The sequence below is a fragment of the Chanos chanos genome, chromosome 6, assembly GCF_902362185.1.
Source record: "Chanos chanos chromosome 6, fChaCha1.1, whole genome shotgun sequence".
In the NCBI taxonomy this organism is placed as follows: Eukaryota; Metazoa; Chordata; class Actinopteri; order Gonorynchiformes; family Chanidae; genus Chanos; species Chanos chanos.
In genome coordinates this window covers 13945502-13963062 of record NC_044500.1, presented here as the reverse complement: position 1 = coordinate 13963062, position 17561 = coordinate 13945502, and the positions used below count along the sequence as shown (strand labels likewise).

General features: G+C 41.6%; 1 protein-coding gene and 1 non-coding gene across 3 annotated transcripts; both read right to left on the bottom strand.

Moving 5' to 3' along the window:
• Nucleotides 1-733: 733 nt before the first annotated feature.
• tada2a (transcriptional adaptor 2A) lies at nucleotides 734-9815 on the bottom strand. Of its 2 annotated transcripts, XM_030777195.1 has the most exons (15): nucleotides 9555-9815; nucleotides 9226-9332; nucleotides 9043-9102; nucleotides 8536-8627; nucleotides 8002-8159; nucleotides 7665-7753; nucleotides 7263-7335; nucleotides 7111-7174; nucleotides 5643-5686; nucleotides 3913-4023; nucleotides 3569-3640; nucleotides 3031-3163; nucleotides 2532-2575; nucleotides 1346-1419; nucleotides 734-1181 (listed from the first exon to the last, which is right to left on the bottom strand). In XM_030777195.1, exons 1-15 carry the CDS (start codon nucleotides 9577-9579, stop codon nucleotides 996-998), a joined length of 1332 nt encoding a protein of 443 aa, XP_030633055.1. In that variant the 5' UTR covers nucleotides 9580-9815; the 3' UTR covers nucleotides 734-995. The 2 variants fall into 2 exon arrangements, with proteins under 2 accessions (XP_030633055.1, XP_030633056.1); XM_030777196.1 differs by lacking the exon at nucleotides 3569-3640.
• A 3328-nt stretch (nucleotides 9816-13143) lies between these two features.
• trnag-gcc (transfer RNA glycine (anticodon GCC)) lies at nucleotides 13144-13214 on the bottom strand. Its single transcript has one exon. It is a non-coding gene; the product is annotated as a tRNA-Gly (tRNA).
• Between the last annotated feature and the right edge of the window lie 4347 nt (nucleotides 13215-17561).

Genomic DNA, 17561 nt, shown 5'->3' with positions numbered 1-17561 from the left:
ATCATCAAAGCAGAATCTAGAGCTGTGATCAGACAGTTCACCCTGTCTGACCGTGCTCCGCACAACCATGATAAGCCTGTAAGAACCTGGTTCCCTGGGCGTGGACCGCAGAGCATCAGTCTCAACTCTCCCTCGGTGTAGCACTTACACACAGACAGAAACTGAGAGAAGAAAGAGACGGAGAGAAAGAGAAAGTGAACGAAAAGAACTTATCTATATCCAACGACGTTGGTGGTTTTCACAGCTCTTCCCCAACATTTTTCTTTTTTTACGATAATAAATCTTTTTTTTTTTTTTACGGTGATAAATAAAATCCACATGCGCTATTTTTCTAATACGTGCAAACTGAAGTCCTGGAGAGACACTATGACACGTGCGTTAGTTTGGATTAATTCGCCCAAAATTGTAGTCTCTCTGGGTTGCAAATAAATAATAACATCAGACAGAATGAGTTTTAACTTCCTGTTGAGAAATCACAGCTTGCACAAACAAACATCAAAAACTTGCACAAGAGTACAATACTATGCAGTTTAAAAGTTCTTTCACACCCACTATGAGAAATGCATTAAAAAAAAATCAATCCACATTTGTAACAGTACAGATTTTTTTTTAACATAAAAACCTTTCCACAGATATTGTACGTCAATCGACATTCTGCCATCTGTCTCCAACCGTGTTTAGACTTCCATGATGCAATAGAAAAAAAAAAACTGTTTCATTACAATGTTTTATTACAAGAGATTTGAGTCCTTTTATACATAATGAACAATTCAAGGGTGAATGATAACCAGTGGTGACCTCTGGCACACACACACATTTAGAGACTGCACATACCTGTAATAGTCTACAGACACAAAAAGACTGAACTCAGAGCTAATCAAACCTTTAATCTGACAGGGATTCCTTCTGAATCTCAAGGCTGGTCAAAAGGAGGAGCAGAGGACAGGAAACCGGTTCTGAGTCTGTGACAGATCCGTCTAACGGCTGTGACGGGGCTAGGCTTTGTTAATGTAGCCCTCTTTAATGAGGAAGTCGTATATCTTTCGAGTCTTATTAACATCGATCTTGATGAGGGCGCGCGCCTGTGCCAAGCGGAGGCCTCCCTGTCGCTGGCACTCGTTGAGCAGGGCCTGTTTGTACTCCAGATACGCCCCGGGCACCAGCCGAACCACCTGGCACAGCTGTAAAACACAGAAAGGGGCGGGAGGCGGGGTGGCATGCTGTTTAAAATCCACTGCAACACAGGTTAGCTCTGCTTCTGCTGAATGATGTTCAGTGCTGAGCTTGTGTTGGTAATCTGTGCAACACTTAGGTGTGTGAATGTGTGTGTGTGTGTGTGTCGTACCTCTTTCTCTCTCTCATTAAGTTTTTCTGTGCCTGGCAATCCGGTCAGGTTTAGAGGAGGGGCACTTCGTCTGCCTGAGATGAGAAAAAATGCAGGAGAGCAGAGGACGTTACCATGGGACCAACCCAGGAGACATCCACACTAAAGCTTTGTTTATACTCGAATCGTACCATGTGTTGTTGGTTGCAACAAAAAATACACCCTGTGGTTACGTACTACGCATTCTATAGTGCAACGAGTGATCGTCGTGGCGACAGTTGTCGCAAGCACTCAGATCATGCTGAACTCTAACCTTCATTGTCTCTGCTGCCAAGGTTACTTGTGTCTGCATTGAAACCACTCCACAATAATGTACACAGCAAACAGTCCTGCTTGCAAGTTGCACTATCCTTCTTTGGTGTAGCAAATCAAAACTACAGAGAGTGAGATCTGGTAGAAAAGCTGCAACTGGAGCTGATGTTTTCCATATATTGATTCCTCCTCTTCATATAAAAATACTTTTGGACAGCAAGAGAAGTATGCAAGAGAAACTATGCCTTCCTCTGTTTTTTTTTAAACCCTGACAGTGTTTGAATGTGAAAAACAATTGAGATGTTTAGAGTTTTTATGTCCGGCCTGCGATACCAGAACATTGGGTTTGATGCTGCGCTTCTCGTTGTCTGACAGTCAGGACAAGCGAGTAAGAACCAGCTGTAACACCATTTTGCCTTCAATTATTAGAAAGACAAATCAAATCTACCAACATGTACTCGCCTTCAATTTTTTTTTCCCTCTCTTTCACACTTACTGAACATTCACTATTTTATCCTGTCTGATTGAGATCACACTGAGGAGCGAAGACAGAGTAAATATATAATTTTAGGGGAGAGGCGGCGTGTAAATATAGCTAGGGACTGAACATGCATCTGGCCTAGTTGTGCACTGAAGGTTAAGGAATGGTAGCAAACACAGACCAGGAGAGGCACAGATAAATATGCATAGCATTCCTGTTTGTCAAGAGTATTTATGGCCGCGCATCTCCAAGAATACATTAACGTGACTGTGCCTGGGGCTACTCTGGAAAAAAAAAAAGAAAGAAAGAAAACAAACCCAAAAAAAACAAATTGGGGAGGAGATGTAGTGGTACCAGTGGTCATAGTAGGAGGTGGAGGAGGAGGAGGAGGAGGTCTGTGACGTGATGCTTTACCTGAGGAGGTGAAGGTGGTGACCACTGGGCTTACTCCAGCATCACTGTGGTGAAGAAAAAGGAGCAACGTCATTGATCGTTAGAGCCGTGGTACAAACACGCAGCGCGCTGCTTTTCTGAAGCTTTCAAACTGGGACTCGGGCACACACAGAGAGTGAATCATCACAGCCTAGCAGTTTGTCTGTTTTATGCAGAATAATCACGCCGAATGCAGAGAGCAACCAAATGCTCAGCGCGGGAGAAGGGGGGGGGGGGGGGGGGGGGGGGGGGGGGGGGAGTGAGTCGACAGCGCGAGTGAAATAATCACGCTGTTTGAGCTCCAAATTCACTCTGAGATTGGAGAGGAAAAAGCGTTCAATAAAAAAAAAAAAACCCAAGCATCTCATTCGGATTCACCTCGCCGCTTAAGTATAAAATATGCAGGAATGTGGCAACAGGCTGAAAGAGTGGAGGAGGAGGTGTTCGCCGTGGGTTAGACTGTGAGGGGGGGGGGACTTACATGGCGGCCTGTTTGTGGAGCCACTGTCGGCACGCGCGGCCGTCGTGGATGACCTGCAGGACGTCGGACAGCATCGTCCTCTTCCTCCGCTCGTCCTCCCGCGCCCGTTTCACGCGCTCGTACACCTTGGCGCCTGCACAGCAACGGAGCCCAAAAAAAAAAATGTCAGGTCTTTCCCGAGACACCAAACGCACTCCCTGGACATACGGAAAAAGGCAAACTTCTCCGGCCGCTTTACTTTGGTTAAACCAATCACGCCGAGTAAAAAGGAAAACCCTCAGATTAAAACCCCCATCTCGTCAAAACTCCCATTTACCCTTTGGCCATACTCTTTTACGCTATGTGCTCATTAAATGTTACTTCTTTCAGTATAACTTCACAAACATTGGAAAATATATGGAAATGAGGGAGTCAGGGTATTTTCACTTTATCTTTATGGCTGTCAGTGCTCTGTGTGTGTGTGTGTGTGTGTGGGTGGGTGGGTACGTGTGTTTGGGGGGTGGGGTGGGGGTTAGTGATCTAGACAGTAACTGCTTACTGCAGAAGGAGCGGATCCCTGCTTTCCTGTACTCCTGCAGCCTGCGAATTTCCCTTCTCAGCTCAAACTCCACTGGAAATAAAGGATTGGAAGCGTGTGTTAAGAGTAGAACACGTTCATCTGACATGGCAACACACACTTTTTCAACATCATTATCATGGGGCACACAAACAGCGCCGTAACCCTTAAAGGTCAAAGAGATGACAGGAGCTGACTTCACATGGGCTGACGAGGCTTTGGCTAGCCTCACCTCCCTTAACATTTTTCAACAGTGTATTTTATGCAGTGTTGCTGGATGCACAGAGTGCATTTGTCCTGCAGGTGGTTGACGGCTGTAAACTCACATGCATGGCTCTCAATGAACTTGTCATGTTCCAGTGGTCCCATCACGCGAGCGAAGCGTCTCATGGCTTCATAAAGATCCTGCACCTCCTTAGGGTAGTGTCGTTCCAGGGCTAAAGACACGGGCGAAAAGCGAAAATGAAACTCAACGTAAACACACAAAAGGGTCAAGAACAAACGAAACAGCCTACGGCCGCAGATAGCCTGTGGCACAGACGGAGGCAGGAGTCATTACTGATTGATAAAGACTCCCCCCTGTAGGGGCCAGTGATACAGTCAATGCTTTCTGATGGCTTTTCTCCATCACTGATCCCCTGCACCCTCTTAAAGAGCTCATCCAATCGCACTGCCTGTGAGCGGCAGCCCTGCTACTGCTGAGTAATAAAGCCAATGCTGAGCGCCGGCGAGAAAGCTGCTATGTGGGTGAGAAAGGAGGCGTCACCATTCTGCCTCAACTCCCTTTCCATTCAGTGTGATACATACGGAGAGACACGGCAAAAAGACAGACAGACAACCAAACACATTCACACTCTCTTTTTCTGACTCTCTCCCTCTCTCTCTCTTTTTCGCTCTTCATTTTCTCGCTCTCTCTCTCTCTCTCATGCACACACACACAGACACATTTTTAGATCTCAGGTGGAGCTGAGCTGAGGACACTGAAGAAGCCCAAACGACGTGAGCAGATTGGACTAACGGCCTTGAGATGGACTCCTGTGCACTTGCAGGTCAAGCGGTCTTACACTCCAGAAACAAGGATAAACCAACACTGCTGTGAGCCATCAAGCCTTGGACACTGCTTCCATTATCGCATGACACACACACACACACACACACGCACACACGCATACACACGCGCACGCACGCACACACACTAGCAGCCAGTCTCCATGACAACTGGTCTGCAGCTCCACGGTAACTATTGGCTGTCTTTTGTCTTGAGTGTGCAGGGAGATAAGGAGGGTGACTGGGGACTGCGAGATGAATAAATAAATAAATAAAACATAAAGGGCGGGCTCTCACACCTCACCGAGGCGCTCGATACAGTTCAGTCCTACCTGAGAATGCCATTGGCTTTTTGGGGTGGGGAGGGGGGGGGGTTGCGTGAATGAGCTACTGATTGGAGAAAATGTATTCCGTGACAGCTACTATCGAGAGGCCCATAACAAAAATAACCACAAACGCAAATGGCTCTCCATTCCAGAGAACTGCGAAACCACACCCATCAGCCGCAGATCAATAACCAATCAGTGGCAAGAACAGATTTCTCTTTTATTGTTAGGGCTGGAGTGTTCATTTCATGCTCAACTTATTCAAAAGGAGCAATTAAGGTTATGGTACTTTTTTTTTTCCCTGGCCTGTGTCCCACTGTGCTATTCTAAGCTTCCATCATTAATATCCTGGGCCCGTGGTGTATACCTTACACTATTGAGGTCACGTAGGTTCATTTTAACACAGCATCTCCTATCTCTATGTCTACAAAAGCAAAGCTGGTTTCATCATCTGCATCGTCAAACCTTAAAATACTGACGGCATCATGCTAAGTATGGCGCAAAAATATACACACATTCAAATGTCGTCATGGTCGGTTATGACACGTCGTCATGGTCGGTTATGAGACGTCACCGAACTGCTTCAGAATGATGTTTATTGTTAGGATTTGTAGTTTTACCCTCTCGTGTTCACACCGCCCTTTTAAAGCGGCGACTCGAGGCAAACTCTAAAGCGGTCTCACCTTGGAACTTGCGCAGGTTGATGAGCCCGTGATCCCGAATGATCCTGGAGGAAACAGAATCGTGGCATGTTACGGATTTTTGGGATTGGACAGATTTAAACCTTTCTCCTCATTCCCTCTGCAACACAACGCTCCACACGCAAAGCAGTGGACAGCGTTACACTTAAGGCATCGCCGAAAGACCTACATGATGTTGTCTGTCTCGGCTTAACGGTTTACATTTAATTAGAATACATTATTATAGTAAAGGGCAGTCTGCTTGTTTGAAAAAACGATGACAGTGGATCATCACTGTGTGTAAAAGAGGACTGGATTAACCCCTCTATCCAAAATGTCTAGATTTTACCTTACAGTGACCCAAATAACCAGCCCCTTATGCACAAACTGGCTTGTCAGTTACAGTATCCTCAAGCAACGTAAGTGCAAATCTTAACTGCCCATGTTGTACAAATTGAAGCATGACTGGCTGGCATTGCTTAAAAACAGCCCTGCGGCCAAAAGCCCCAGTAACTACCCTGCAGCCCCTGCTTATTAACCTAGCCTTGGTACTTCACGTATGGATCACATCGTTCAAAACACAGAGAACTTGCTGTGATGATTTTAGTTAAACTATGTGATAAAAATGATATGAACTATATCTTTGTCAGGACACCACCTGCTCGCCTGTAGGCTGTGGGTAACTGCTCCCCTGTTCAGGATTAAGACTCTAATTGTGGCAGTGCCTTGTAGCTGGACTTGTACACGGTGGGGGGGGGGGGGGCAGGGGGGCAAAGCAAACTCACATACCACAGCTGTCTCACATGCCATTCTGTGCAGTGACAGGTCATTAATGCTGATTTACAGAGCGATAGATTTCTGCCTACACTGTGCGTGCTGGCATACAGAGAGGTTCAACGTGCACACACAGAGCTGACCATGAACCTCCAAACATCTACTGGAGGGAAGTGCAACCCTGAAACTGAACCCTAGGTATGGGGGTTTGGCTGCTTTGTATTTATTTATTTATAAACTAACAATTAAAACAGGCCTCCAAGTAGCTAAGGAACACACCTACCAGTTTCCTGACAAAAAACAAACTCTTCTTATTCTAAGAAGAACAGCAGGTTTATGGCACACATGCACACAGCCAAAGCACCAATGATGAAAAATTAACATTCAAAAATACATAATGCTTGTTATTGTATATATACCCACACACACACATATATAATTATAAATCTCCATCTATCTATCTATCTATCTATCTATATATATATATATATATATATATATATATATATATATATATATATATATATATATTTAAATACATATTCAGTTTTGTTTAATTATGTAATGGTGACAAGCACCTTTAAACCTTTAAGAAAATAAACATGACCACAGAGACTTTGGTCGAGTGCAGTGTGCCCTCTAGTGGTACATGCAATGTAGTGCAATTAGCCAGGAATTCTACACAGTTCACACTTACTTTTTCCTGCGCTGTCTCTCCTTTAACCTTGAATGATATATGTCCACGACTGCAATCTTAAGGGCTACAAATGAAAGACGAAACATCACCACCATTCAAACATGACACAGCCATGTTAAATCACCTTATTAACGTGCTTTCTTTACTCTCACCATGAAGGATATCAGAGTCATCGTCCACAAAATCAATGTCTTTCAAATCCCATTCTGCATAGTTATCAAATTCCTAAAGAAAAATATCCATAAAGGAAAGACATTGTGACCAGAATAGTAAAAGGAACTGACTGGACATGATAACGCCGATGATAATCTCGTTTTTCACTGATCTTCTTAGAAAAGGTTCTACTGCTAAGTCTAACATTACGTTCCAATTATTTGGCAACACAAGCTGATTTTATAGCATTCTGCTAACGATGTGTCAGATCAAGTGAAAACAATATGTGCAACTAGGCTAAAACCACAGATGTTTACGCTGTGTATCAGAGAACATGCCTTCATATCTCTAACAACAGAACACCGCAATTCACTCTCCTACCCTAAACCCTACAGACTCACCTCCATGAAGTCTGCCCTGGCAGGCATGTATCCCGCCATATCTCTGGACAGCATTGAGTCAAACGTGGGCCTGGGAGGATCGTCGGTAGCTAAGGGAGGCAAGAAACAAACTCTCTCTCAATCACTCTGATACAATCAAAAATAAGAGGAACAACCAAAACCGAGATGTTCGGTGACAAATGAATCTATTATCTTTTCTGGTGATCTCTGCAACCATTGCCACAGTCTATCTACCATCACACACACACACATAAACACACACACACACACACACACTACTGCTGGATTCATGGTCAGCGATGCAGCACTGTTAAAGAACCGAGCAGAGGGCTCTCACGCTTAAAGGGGATGGCAGTGTCGGCCGCCCGAATCCCCTCCAGCTGCCTCAGGCTGAGCAGCGTGGAGGAGAAGAGAGGGTTGTTGATGAAGTTCTTCATGTAGTGGCTCTCACATTCCTCCTTGGTTTTAGTGCGCATCTGGTACGCCACATCCTGCCTACGAGGACAACAGAAAATATGCCGCAACTTTATTACCCTGAGTAATTACAAAAAAAAAAAAAAAAAAAAGAGACATCTACAAACACCATTTCCTAAACAGGATGATAACAAATGGGAAACGGCAAAACTGACAGTGACATAACTTGCTGTACAAAGAGCATCACCATTGAATACGTTAGTGATTTTCAGTAACTGGAGTGAACTCGCAATGCATTCTACAACTAAATTTCATCTCAGAAGTGTATCTTCGTCTTCCAATTGCTGATCACTTCTGTGTATGACATATAACATGGCATGCCACAACAATTAAACAGAAATTTTCAATATAATTCTTCATAATCGTCACAGAGTCCCAGTGACCAAAAGCTACTCACCAATTCCCAAAGCCACAGTCCATGACTGCCTCCAGCAGAGCCATCTCCTCCTGGGCCGTCCAGCCAGGCTCTAGAACGGGAAAGTCTGAGGTCTGGAACAGTGAAAACAGGCACAGGTTGTTCAAGCACTACATTTAATACAATTGTAAGACTAGAACTTCAAGTTGTCAAGAACTTAAAGGAGAAGTTTACCAATCTGTCGTCTTTTCACTATCATGCTTTTACTTCACACAACAACTCACTTGCTCACTTTGAACAACTCACCACTGTCTGCGACAGTGAACATGCTCTAATCTCGGCCCAATTTGTTCCCGTTGTTTTTAACCTATTGACTCTAACTGTTAGAATCGTAAGAGCCAACCAACACAGTCAATTAGGTTTAGAGCAGTAAAGTCAAATGATTTACAAACATAACCTCTATTTTACAGCCATAGTCAAAACTGACAGTTTAAAAATGAAATTTGCCTATTTCAAAAAGTTGTGTAACCGCTCAGGGGTTCCACTTACCATAATTTCATATTTATGATCACTCTGATGCTTCTTGTACTCATATCCTCTTGTAAAACACTGGGAAATACAGGTGAAACATAACCAAAAAGAGTTTACTGATTAATGTTAGCTGAATATGTTAGTAACCATTTGTTAAAGTGTCCATTGTTGTCCATTCAACGACAAGTTCATGTGACGTACCTGAAGACACAGGAGGAACGGTGAGGGACCGCATTCTGCGCATTTGATATAGGGCTCCACTAAGTACGAGGAACATCCACGACACGGCGGCTTGTCGAAGGGGTCATCTGAGGAAACAAAACACTGACCATCCTCGACTAGAAACTTTGCATGATCCGAATGGTTACATTCTATAGAAACACACAGAGTGCTAACGACAGGTTTTCCGTAGCAAAACAACCAACCATGCATGAGATGCTTAACAGTCGGAATACTGTGATATTATTTGATGATAACATTGTCTCCTTTAACCAGCTAGCTAACTAAGATTTGCAAACAATACAACTTACTCCCAAATGAGGCCAGTCGATCCATGTTCCTGTATAATAGACGATAATTTTGATGTTGCTAGTTCATGAAAATTGTAGGAACGGTCTCTGACTGAAATGTGGTTGATTTTGCTAGCTACCTCAAATCATGAACCAAACTTAAAGCGTGCGTCTCGTCACCAACATCGTCTTTTCGATTTACAGAGCTTCAACAATAAGAGAATTAATTATCTACCATACAAGAATATAAAGAAGAGTGGGTGAAATTATAAAAACATATAATTTCTGGAATAGCTTCATAACTATTTGAGTTAGCAAATATGAGCCATGTTAGCTCACTCTTTCTCTCTTTGTAGTCGGTGAACAGGCTGAAGCACGCTAGTGCCACCTACCGAATGGGATGCGTCGGAGACGATGGATCTTAAACACTCCTGCACAGTGGTCACAATTCACAGATTGTATATGGTGTGAAAATGCCCACACACCATTGCAAAATGTGGCCTTTCTGGCGGTCTGTGTTCCTTTGAACAGGACAGTTAAGGCAATCTTACCACCATACAACACAACTTATTTGGACAAAGAACCATTTAGATCAACAAACCGGCATGGGCTAGTACAGACGAGTCAGAAATGAGCTGGTCAATTCAGTTCTTGCCAGTGACTGGTTAGTTTGGAGCAATTGTAACAACTTGACTTTGTACTACTATTCTTACTTCAAGTTACCGGATCTCAGTACAAATACATTAGTTCCAGCATTTAACCACTTGATAAACCTTCTTATTCTGTGTGAACCACCATTAATGCCAACATGTCTTTGAAGAGACTGAACATTAACCCATCATTCCAATAAACAGTTGCCACAGTGGTCCTACAGAACTGCAGCCCTGTATCACTCCTGCCACCAGCGGTCCATGGTTTCTTATCAGTTTTTAGGAACAGTTCTACTAATTCCAGAACCAGCCAAGCCAAACAAGAGACTTATCTCCAAGGAGCACCTGGTCATCATTATAGCCAGAACTGAAATCCGAGGAATATTCTGCAGCTGAGTCAGTCAGTCTATTTGTCATGAATCAATTGAAACTTCTAGTAACTTGCACTCATAGTTTTCACATGCATCAATGCTAAGTTTAAATTTTAAATACTCTGAAGATCTCTATGGGGTTCTCTCCACTCCTGCTATTATAGAACATTGCAAAATGCCAGTTATTTCCTGTTTCTTTTGAACTATTTATTCCATAGAAATAAAACTAAAGACATATCGTTAAGTTGTAATAACATATTACTTGTCCTTCAGCAGGCCTTTTGAAGATAAATGCATATGTATATTTTGTAACACCACTGTGTGCATTATTTGCACTGTATCTGTGCTACTGATATCTGATCAAAAGCTTTGAGCTTACAAACAACCATCAGCCTTTAAAGGACATGCATCAGTAGTATCTGACTTCCTAGTTGACCATGTACATTTTTCCAGCTTTTCAGACCGCGTTTTAAGCATGGCTTAATGAACTTCAATAAGACCACAATGACAACACTATTTTTGTTGTGTAGGTACACTTTATTATGTTAATTCCGTCACTAAGAACCCTGAACGTCCTTAGCGACAGCTCTGATGCAGTCTCCTCCTTCTCTTTCGCCTGCCATGTCTGCCCCTTCCTTTTTGATGTGCTCCAGTCTCTTCTTTCTCCCGCCCTCCGTCTCTCTCCACACGACATGGTCCAGTGGTCCCACCAAAGTCTGGAGTCACTGGTTCTTCAGACTCCACCCCTATAAGCAAAAGCATGTGTTTATAATGTTGTGCACAGTCACATTCTCACAAATAAATAGACATAGTGAAAAATGAGGCAAAATATGTATTTTGGTGGGAAGCATATTGGATTTTATCATTGCTGTGTCATGACATCAGACAATCTGATGTTATAATATTAACCCTAACTGATTGCAGCACCATTTAACACCACTCAAAGAGATAAACACTGAGGTAAAACACAGAAAGCTCCTGTCCATTCATTAGACTCAAAAACACAGTTACCAAGAAAGTTCATAGTTATTAATCGATTTTTAAGTCACGCCATGTAAATGTCATCCATGGTAAGCTATTGTGGGGACATTTTTCATGTCCCATCAAGATTACATATTTCTGTCCACATATGGATTGTGTTAAAAATGTTTTTAACATTCAGTGATAAGACTAATAGTAATGTCTGTCTCAGACTTTCAAGTCAACGCTACAAAACAAGTTTCTTACCATCAAGTCCATCCGAAGGTAAGACCTCTGAGTTGTCAGGTCTACAAGAAGGAAAACAATGTTACATTGAAGGTACTGATAATGAAAGAAAACTATTACCTGTGTAGCATGTTTGTCAGGGCTTATACCTTGGTAAAGTTTGACTGCCGTAAGTTCTCAGAAATGGGGAGCACCTTCTCAATGGGTAGGACATGTCCCCAAAAACCACCTCGGCATTGAAGCCAAATGGGTCCTCAGTGCACTGGACAGGTGAAACCTAGAGATAGTGATACTAGATGTTCAGACACTTATTAGGCTCAACGTTAGAACATTTAAAGCTAGAGATATTTATACTAGATGTTTAGACATTTATTAGAAATACAATTTAAACATTTACACCTAGAGTTATGTATACTAGATCTTAAGATATTTAATTGAATAGCCATTTAAACTTTTCACATTACGTCCCAGTAAATAGTTTTTGGTCAGTAGAAGTGTTTACTGTATGTATCCACTATTTTTGCACTGAGCTTCTTTCTATTTATATATTTTATATGTATTAATATTGTTATTATAATACACTATTATTTATTGCTGCTCACCATGATGTGTCCAGGTCTGTGTGGTGACCCCTCATCACCATAGACAACTGAGATATTAGCCTGGACACCATCTTCACACTGTACAGGTAACTGAAATTATGCAAACAGATGTCAACAGTTTTACTTCAGCATTTAATATGTCTAAACCCATGTCCAACACAAATGAAAAATCTTATCCACATAGTCATATCTGAATCAATATGTTGATTCACTCAGATCTACAGCATGTTACCATACATTAGGAGCCTTGCATAATCAGAAAGATGGATGTTTGGGTGTTATATTAATGTTACGTCAATATCCTCCTTTGTGGTCTGCTCATTACCAGTTATGGATTACAGACTGATTGCTGCTTCTTATCTAGAGCCAGGAGGTATGAAAATGACAAAATATTGGGTGCTAACAAAATCTAGCAGAGACAGCAGAAATCCACAATGTAAATTGGGGCTCATGAAGCTGCCAACATTATAAGAAACTGTAAACTGTCCAGTTTAGTTTACAGGAAAATTTTGTCCCCCTAACCAAGTGGTACCACATCTTACAGTAGAGGGTGAAGCTTACCGTCTCATTGAATTGTATGCCAAGAGTTTCACAACATATCCCCTCTGATCACACACACTGTCACTGTCAAGTTCTCAGTTTTAAGTAATTGAAAAAGCAACATTTTCTCATTCCCAAGTCGTCAAATATGGCAGCTTGGTCAGTGGCCCTACGCTTCAAACTATGACGCTCTAGGTACCTGTCTGGCATCAGTTTTGCAAACACACAAAAATAAACTCAATGCATTGGCCGGGAATCGAACCCGGGCCTCCCGCGTGGCAGGCGAGAATTCTACCACTGAACCACCAATGCAACTGAAGATTTGACAAAGGCCTAGTGGACTCCAAAATCAGGGAAGGGTCTGACCTAAAAACAGGAGTGAGGTTTTGTAAAAGGTCAGCCTGGGCATGCGGCACCATGGTGCAGTGGTTAGTGCTGTTGCCTTGCAGCAAGAAGTTTTTGTTTGAAGAAGAGTTTGTTTTTGTGTCTTAGCAAAACTGATGCTAGAGGGGTACCTAGTGCGTCATAGTTAGAAGTGTAGTGCCACTGACCAAGCTGCCGTATTTGACAAGTTGGGAATGAGAACGTGTCGGGAAAAAGCACCACTGCATAAAAATATGAAATGAAATGCTCTTCACAAGAGGAACCGACCACTCAGTAAAATACTAAATTAATGAGTAAATGCACAAATAATTTAAAAAAAAAATAAAGAGTTTCATATGCAAGCTTAAGAATCAAAAAGATCTACCTATGATAAAGGATACCTATGATGTGGCAGGACCTTTTCTGCAGACCCTCTAAATCCAGAATAGAGTATTGGTGGAGGCTAGTCCAGACAGATGAAGCATGTACAAGGACAGGTCCAATAGATGTCACATATATCTGAATTAAGACATCCGAGTAGAGCCCTATATGGCAGTATTCAGGCAGTGTATTCTTGGATGAGCTTTCATCAGCATGTACTTTATGGAAGCATCCCGTGAGAGGTGAGAGGAAAGCTGCACTCTCACATACATGGGAGATTGTATCTATTTTGCATTATCCTCAGCCATCTCTGAGGACACTCCAGTACTTGAGAATCAGAGCATGCTTCTTTGGAAGACTTAGGAGGGTTATAGAGAAGAGCTGACACCACAATTTAAGCTTCGTGGTAGGTGGAATAGTAGTAGCCAGATCCACAAACTTTCATAGTTACTGAATTAGTAATTGTTTACGTTGGATTTCGTTTTTTATGTGCATGGCTACATTGTCACCAATCTGGCTGAAAGCCTGAAACCCCAGGTTTGAGTCACAGCTACTATAGCAGCTTCATTAGCTTCAGTTATGCTGTTCAATTAAGCTGCCTCAAGTTTGAAAGGTGTTGTGTTATCTGCCATATTTGATGAGTTGGGGATGAGAACGTGTTGAAAAAGTATGACTTTTTTAGCCAAAGCGATTGTAAGTCGCTTTGGCTAAAAGCGTCTGCCAAATAACAGAATTGTAAATTGTAAATTTCCTATTTCCTCGGTTTAATTTCGGTTCCCCTTATCAGACAGAACAGGGTAAACTAAGTTCTGTGCTTGGAGGGAGCTTCAACCGCTTTACAGGTTCAGAAATAAACATACATAAGCTCCATCTAATTTCACTACTTCCTGTACATCTGCTTGGCACTCACGTCTTTGAATCCGTTTAAGACACGGAAAAATTTTGCTGTCAGTTTCTACGTGTAAATTCACAAAATAATAGCAGCAGTGTATTACAAAAACCATGGTGGACAACTTTGACCATAAAAACACATGGATACCTATTCTAAACTGTGTTAGAAAACTGATTGTCCGTGTGCAATGGAAGCAGAAATTCTTGCTAGCAGCCATCTTGACAGTCTTCCATTTCAACAGTTAGGAATATAATGATGAAATGCTGTATTTCTGACCTCAAAAAAGATGTTGACACAGTTTAACTTAATTACACACGATCACAGATTTTTTGAGTCCACAGGGATAAACCGCAGTAAAAATGAAATTTCACAATAGCAAGCAATCAGTACAGCCTACATGCATGATTGTATCGATCCCTCTGTTTAAGTTGTAGCACAAAGTACAAGCAAATCTTGATAAACATTAAAGTATTTTTTTCATGTAGTCAAGATTGTCGTTAACGTCATTCATTTAACACCTTTCAAATAAGAGCATTTTGTTGGAATGGTTCAATACCGTTTCGGTTTTGTCGTCTGTGAACGCCATTGTTGTGGCCAGTCTTGATGTAAGAATACAGTAAAAATGATTTTGACCCGGTAGTTAGGTAAATTGCCACTGCATCGTCTACTGCCGGCTGCATCGTCTACTGCAGGTAGGTTAAGCTATAATTCCTTTAAGTTGGGTATAACTAAGGTATCTTATCACAGCTGCTTAACATGATAGGCATATACAAGACAACATCATTATTAAAGTGATTATTAAATGTGGACTAAAATATGTATACTTACTCCAGATGTATATCCCAAAAATCTGATTCAAGTCAAGAGAATACAGTTGGTTCTTGGACCAAGTTGTCTGTAAGTAATCCTTTGGCTTTACTCTTTTGCTTTTCGTCATATGAAACATTTCACACATGAGTTGTTTCTCTTGTTTCAGTATTTGCATACACTTCTGCTTTTTGTGTTTCACATCTTATTTGACTCCTTTGAAACAATTTGTGTTCCTGTTTGTGAAGTGATGAGTGATTTAACACAAATACTAGACTGCTGAAACTGCTACATAACTGCTTAAACTTTACTATTCACCAGAAAATGCCATGATAAAAATATTCTTTATTCTTTATCTGGATCCTCATTAGCTTATACTAAAGTAGCAGCTACTCTTCCTGGGGCCCACACAAAACGAAAACATAACATATATAACAAGACATATAACAAATGTAACAAGTCTTAAAAAGACATATTCAAGACAAATAAAAGTAAAAAAAAAAAAAAAACCAAAATACAAAAACAAGACGAAACAAAACAAAAAAAAAAACAACCAAACCCATCCCCCCCACCCCCTAAACATCACAACGCATCAAGTTGCATTCCATCATGGTTGTTCAAGTTGGTTAATTACTGTTAGAGTTATTGTTAATGTGTTTTTTAGTAGTTTTTTTAAAATTTGCCCTGTCGGCTGCTTCAATGATCATAATTGGTAACTTGTTCCACACTGTGGTGGCCCTATGCATTACAGATCTGCACACTGCATCTGTTCTGGGTTTTGAATAACCCCTTGTAGCCTGGGTAGCAGTGTGACTATGTTGATTTCTCACATAATTTAATTTTGAGTACAGACAATTTGGTTGTTTACTGTAACATATTCCTAAAGAAACCCATTAGATTGCATGCCAACCTCTCCTCTGTTCTGAGCCATGAGAGACTGGTATGCACTCTCTCCATACTCTGCCTTGCACCTAATGGACAGGCCAGTGCGAGCCTTGCGGCTTTATTCTGAGCGATTAGGAGCTTAGACTGATCTTTTTTGGCTGCTTCCGAGCAGATGACTGAGCAGTAATCAAGGCGAGATAAAACCAGTGCCTGTGTCTCTAGCACGGTAGAGGCAGGGGTAAGAAAAGAGGTACATCTTCTGATGCATGATATTCCTCTACCCATTTTCTTAACGATGTTTTCAACATGTTTCTCCCCATTATACCTACCCATTGAGTGTGACACCAAGCAATTTGCCTCTTGAACCGGTTCAGTATCCGAGCCTTTGAGTGATAGGCACAGCTGATTATCGTTATTAGTGGCATATTTGGCCCTGAACATCATAATTTTGGTTTTTGCTGCATTCAAAACAAGTCTATTCTCACATGTCCAGTCAAGTAATAGTTGCAGTTCAGACTGAAGTGTGTTCCTTAACACAGTTATCTTTTCTGATGCAAAATATATAGTTATATCATCTGCAAATGGAGTAGCACTGCACTTGTCCAAAACATAAGGAATGTCATTGGTAAATATTGAAAAGAGTAGCGGCCCAAGGCGATTCCCCTGGGGTACGCCGCATTGTAAGCATTTAGGGGAAGAAAAACTACCATTAAAAAACACAGACTGCGTACTATTGGATAAGTAGGTATTCATCCAGTTGACTGCTGTTGGACTAAACCCATATGCAGTTAGGTTTGTTAATAGTAACTTATGGTCTGCAATGTCAAATGCTGCACAAAAGTCAAGAAACACAGTTCCAACCATCATTTTCTTGTCAATATAAGATATCCATTTGTCACTCATCTCTGTCAGTGCTGTGCACGTAGAGTGATCTGCCTTGTATGCATGCTGGAAATCAGAGTTTAATTCATTAAATGAAAAATAGTGTAGTATCTGTTCATGAACAACTTTTTCCATTAGCTTGCTCAACACTGGAAGAATACTAATGGGTCTGCTGTTGATAGCTGAGAAACTCTCCTGTTTGTTTTTCGGAGGAGGTCAGCCTTGGCAGATTTCCAAACCTGGGGGAATATCCCCTCCTTCAGACTCAAATTGAAAATATGACATATTGGCAATGAAATTATATTCGAAAAATAACTTTTAGTAACTGGCCTTCCAGATTATCCATACCGGCTGGGTTTGTCATTGTTTAGCCCAGCAAGCAGTTTTTCCGCCTTTCGCGTTTCTACAGGTTGAAACTCAAAAACACATTGTTTGTTTCTCCCAATAGA

What these genes read in the sequence shown, in the direction of transcription:
- tada2a (XM_030777195.1), bottom strand. Translation starts at nt 9,579, where the DNA reads ATGGATCGACTGGCCTCATTTGGGA. An exon ending in GACTGTGGCTTTGGGAATTG is followed by an intron (nt 8,160 to 8,535) that starts GTGAGTAGCTTT and finishes TTGTCCTCGTAG; the next exon opens with GCAGGATGTGGCGTACCAGA. An exon ending in TTAATGAGAGAGAGAAAGAG is followed by an intron (nt 1,182 to 1,345) that starts GTACGACACACA and finishes TGTGTTTTACAG; the next exon opens with CTGTGCCAGGTGGTTCGGCT.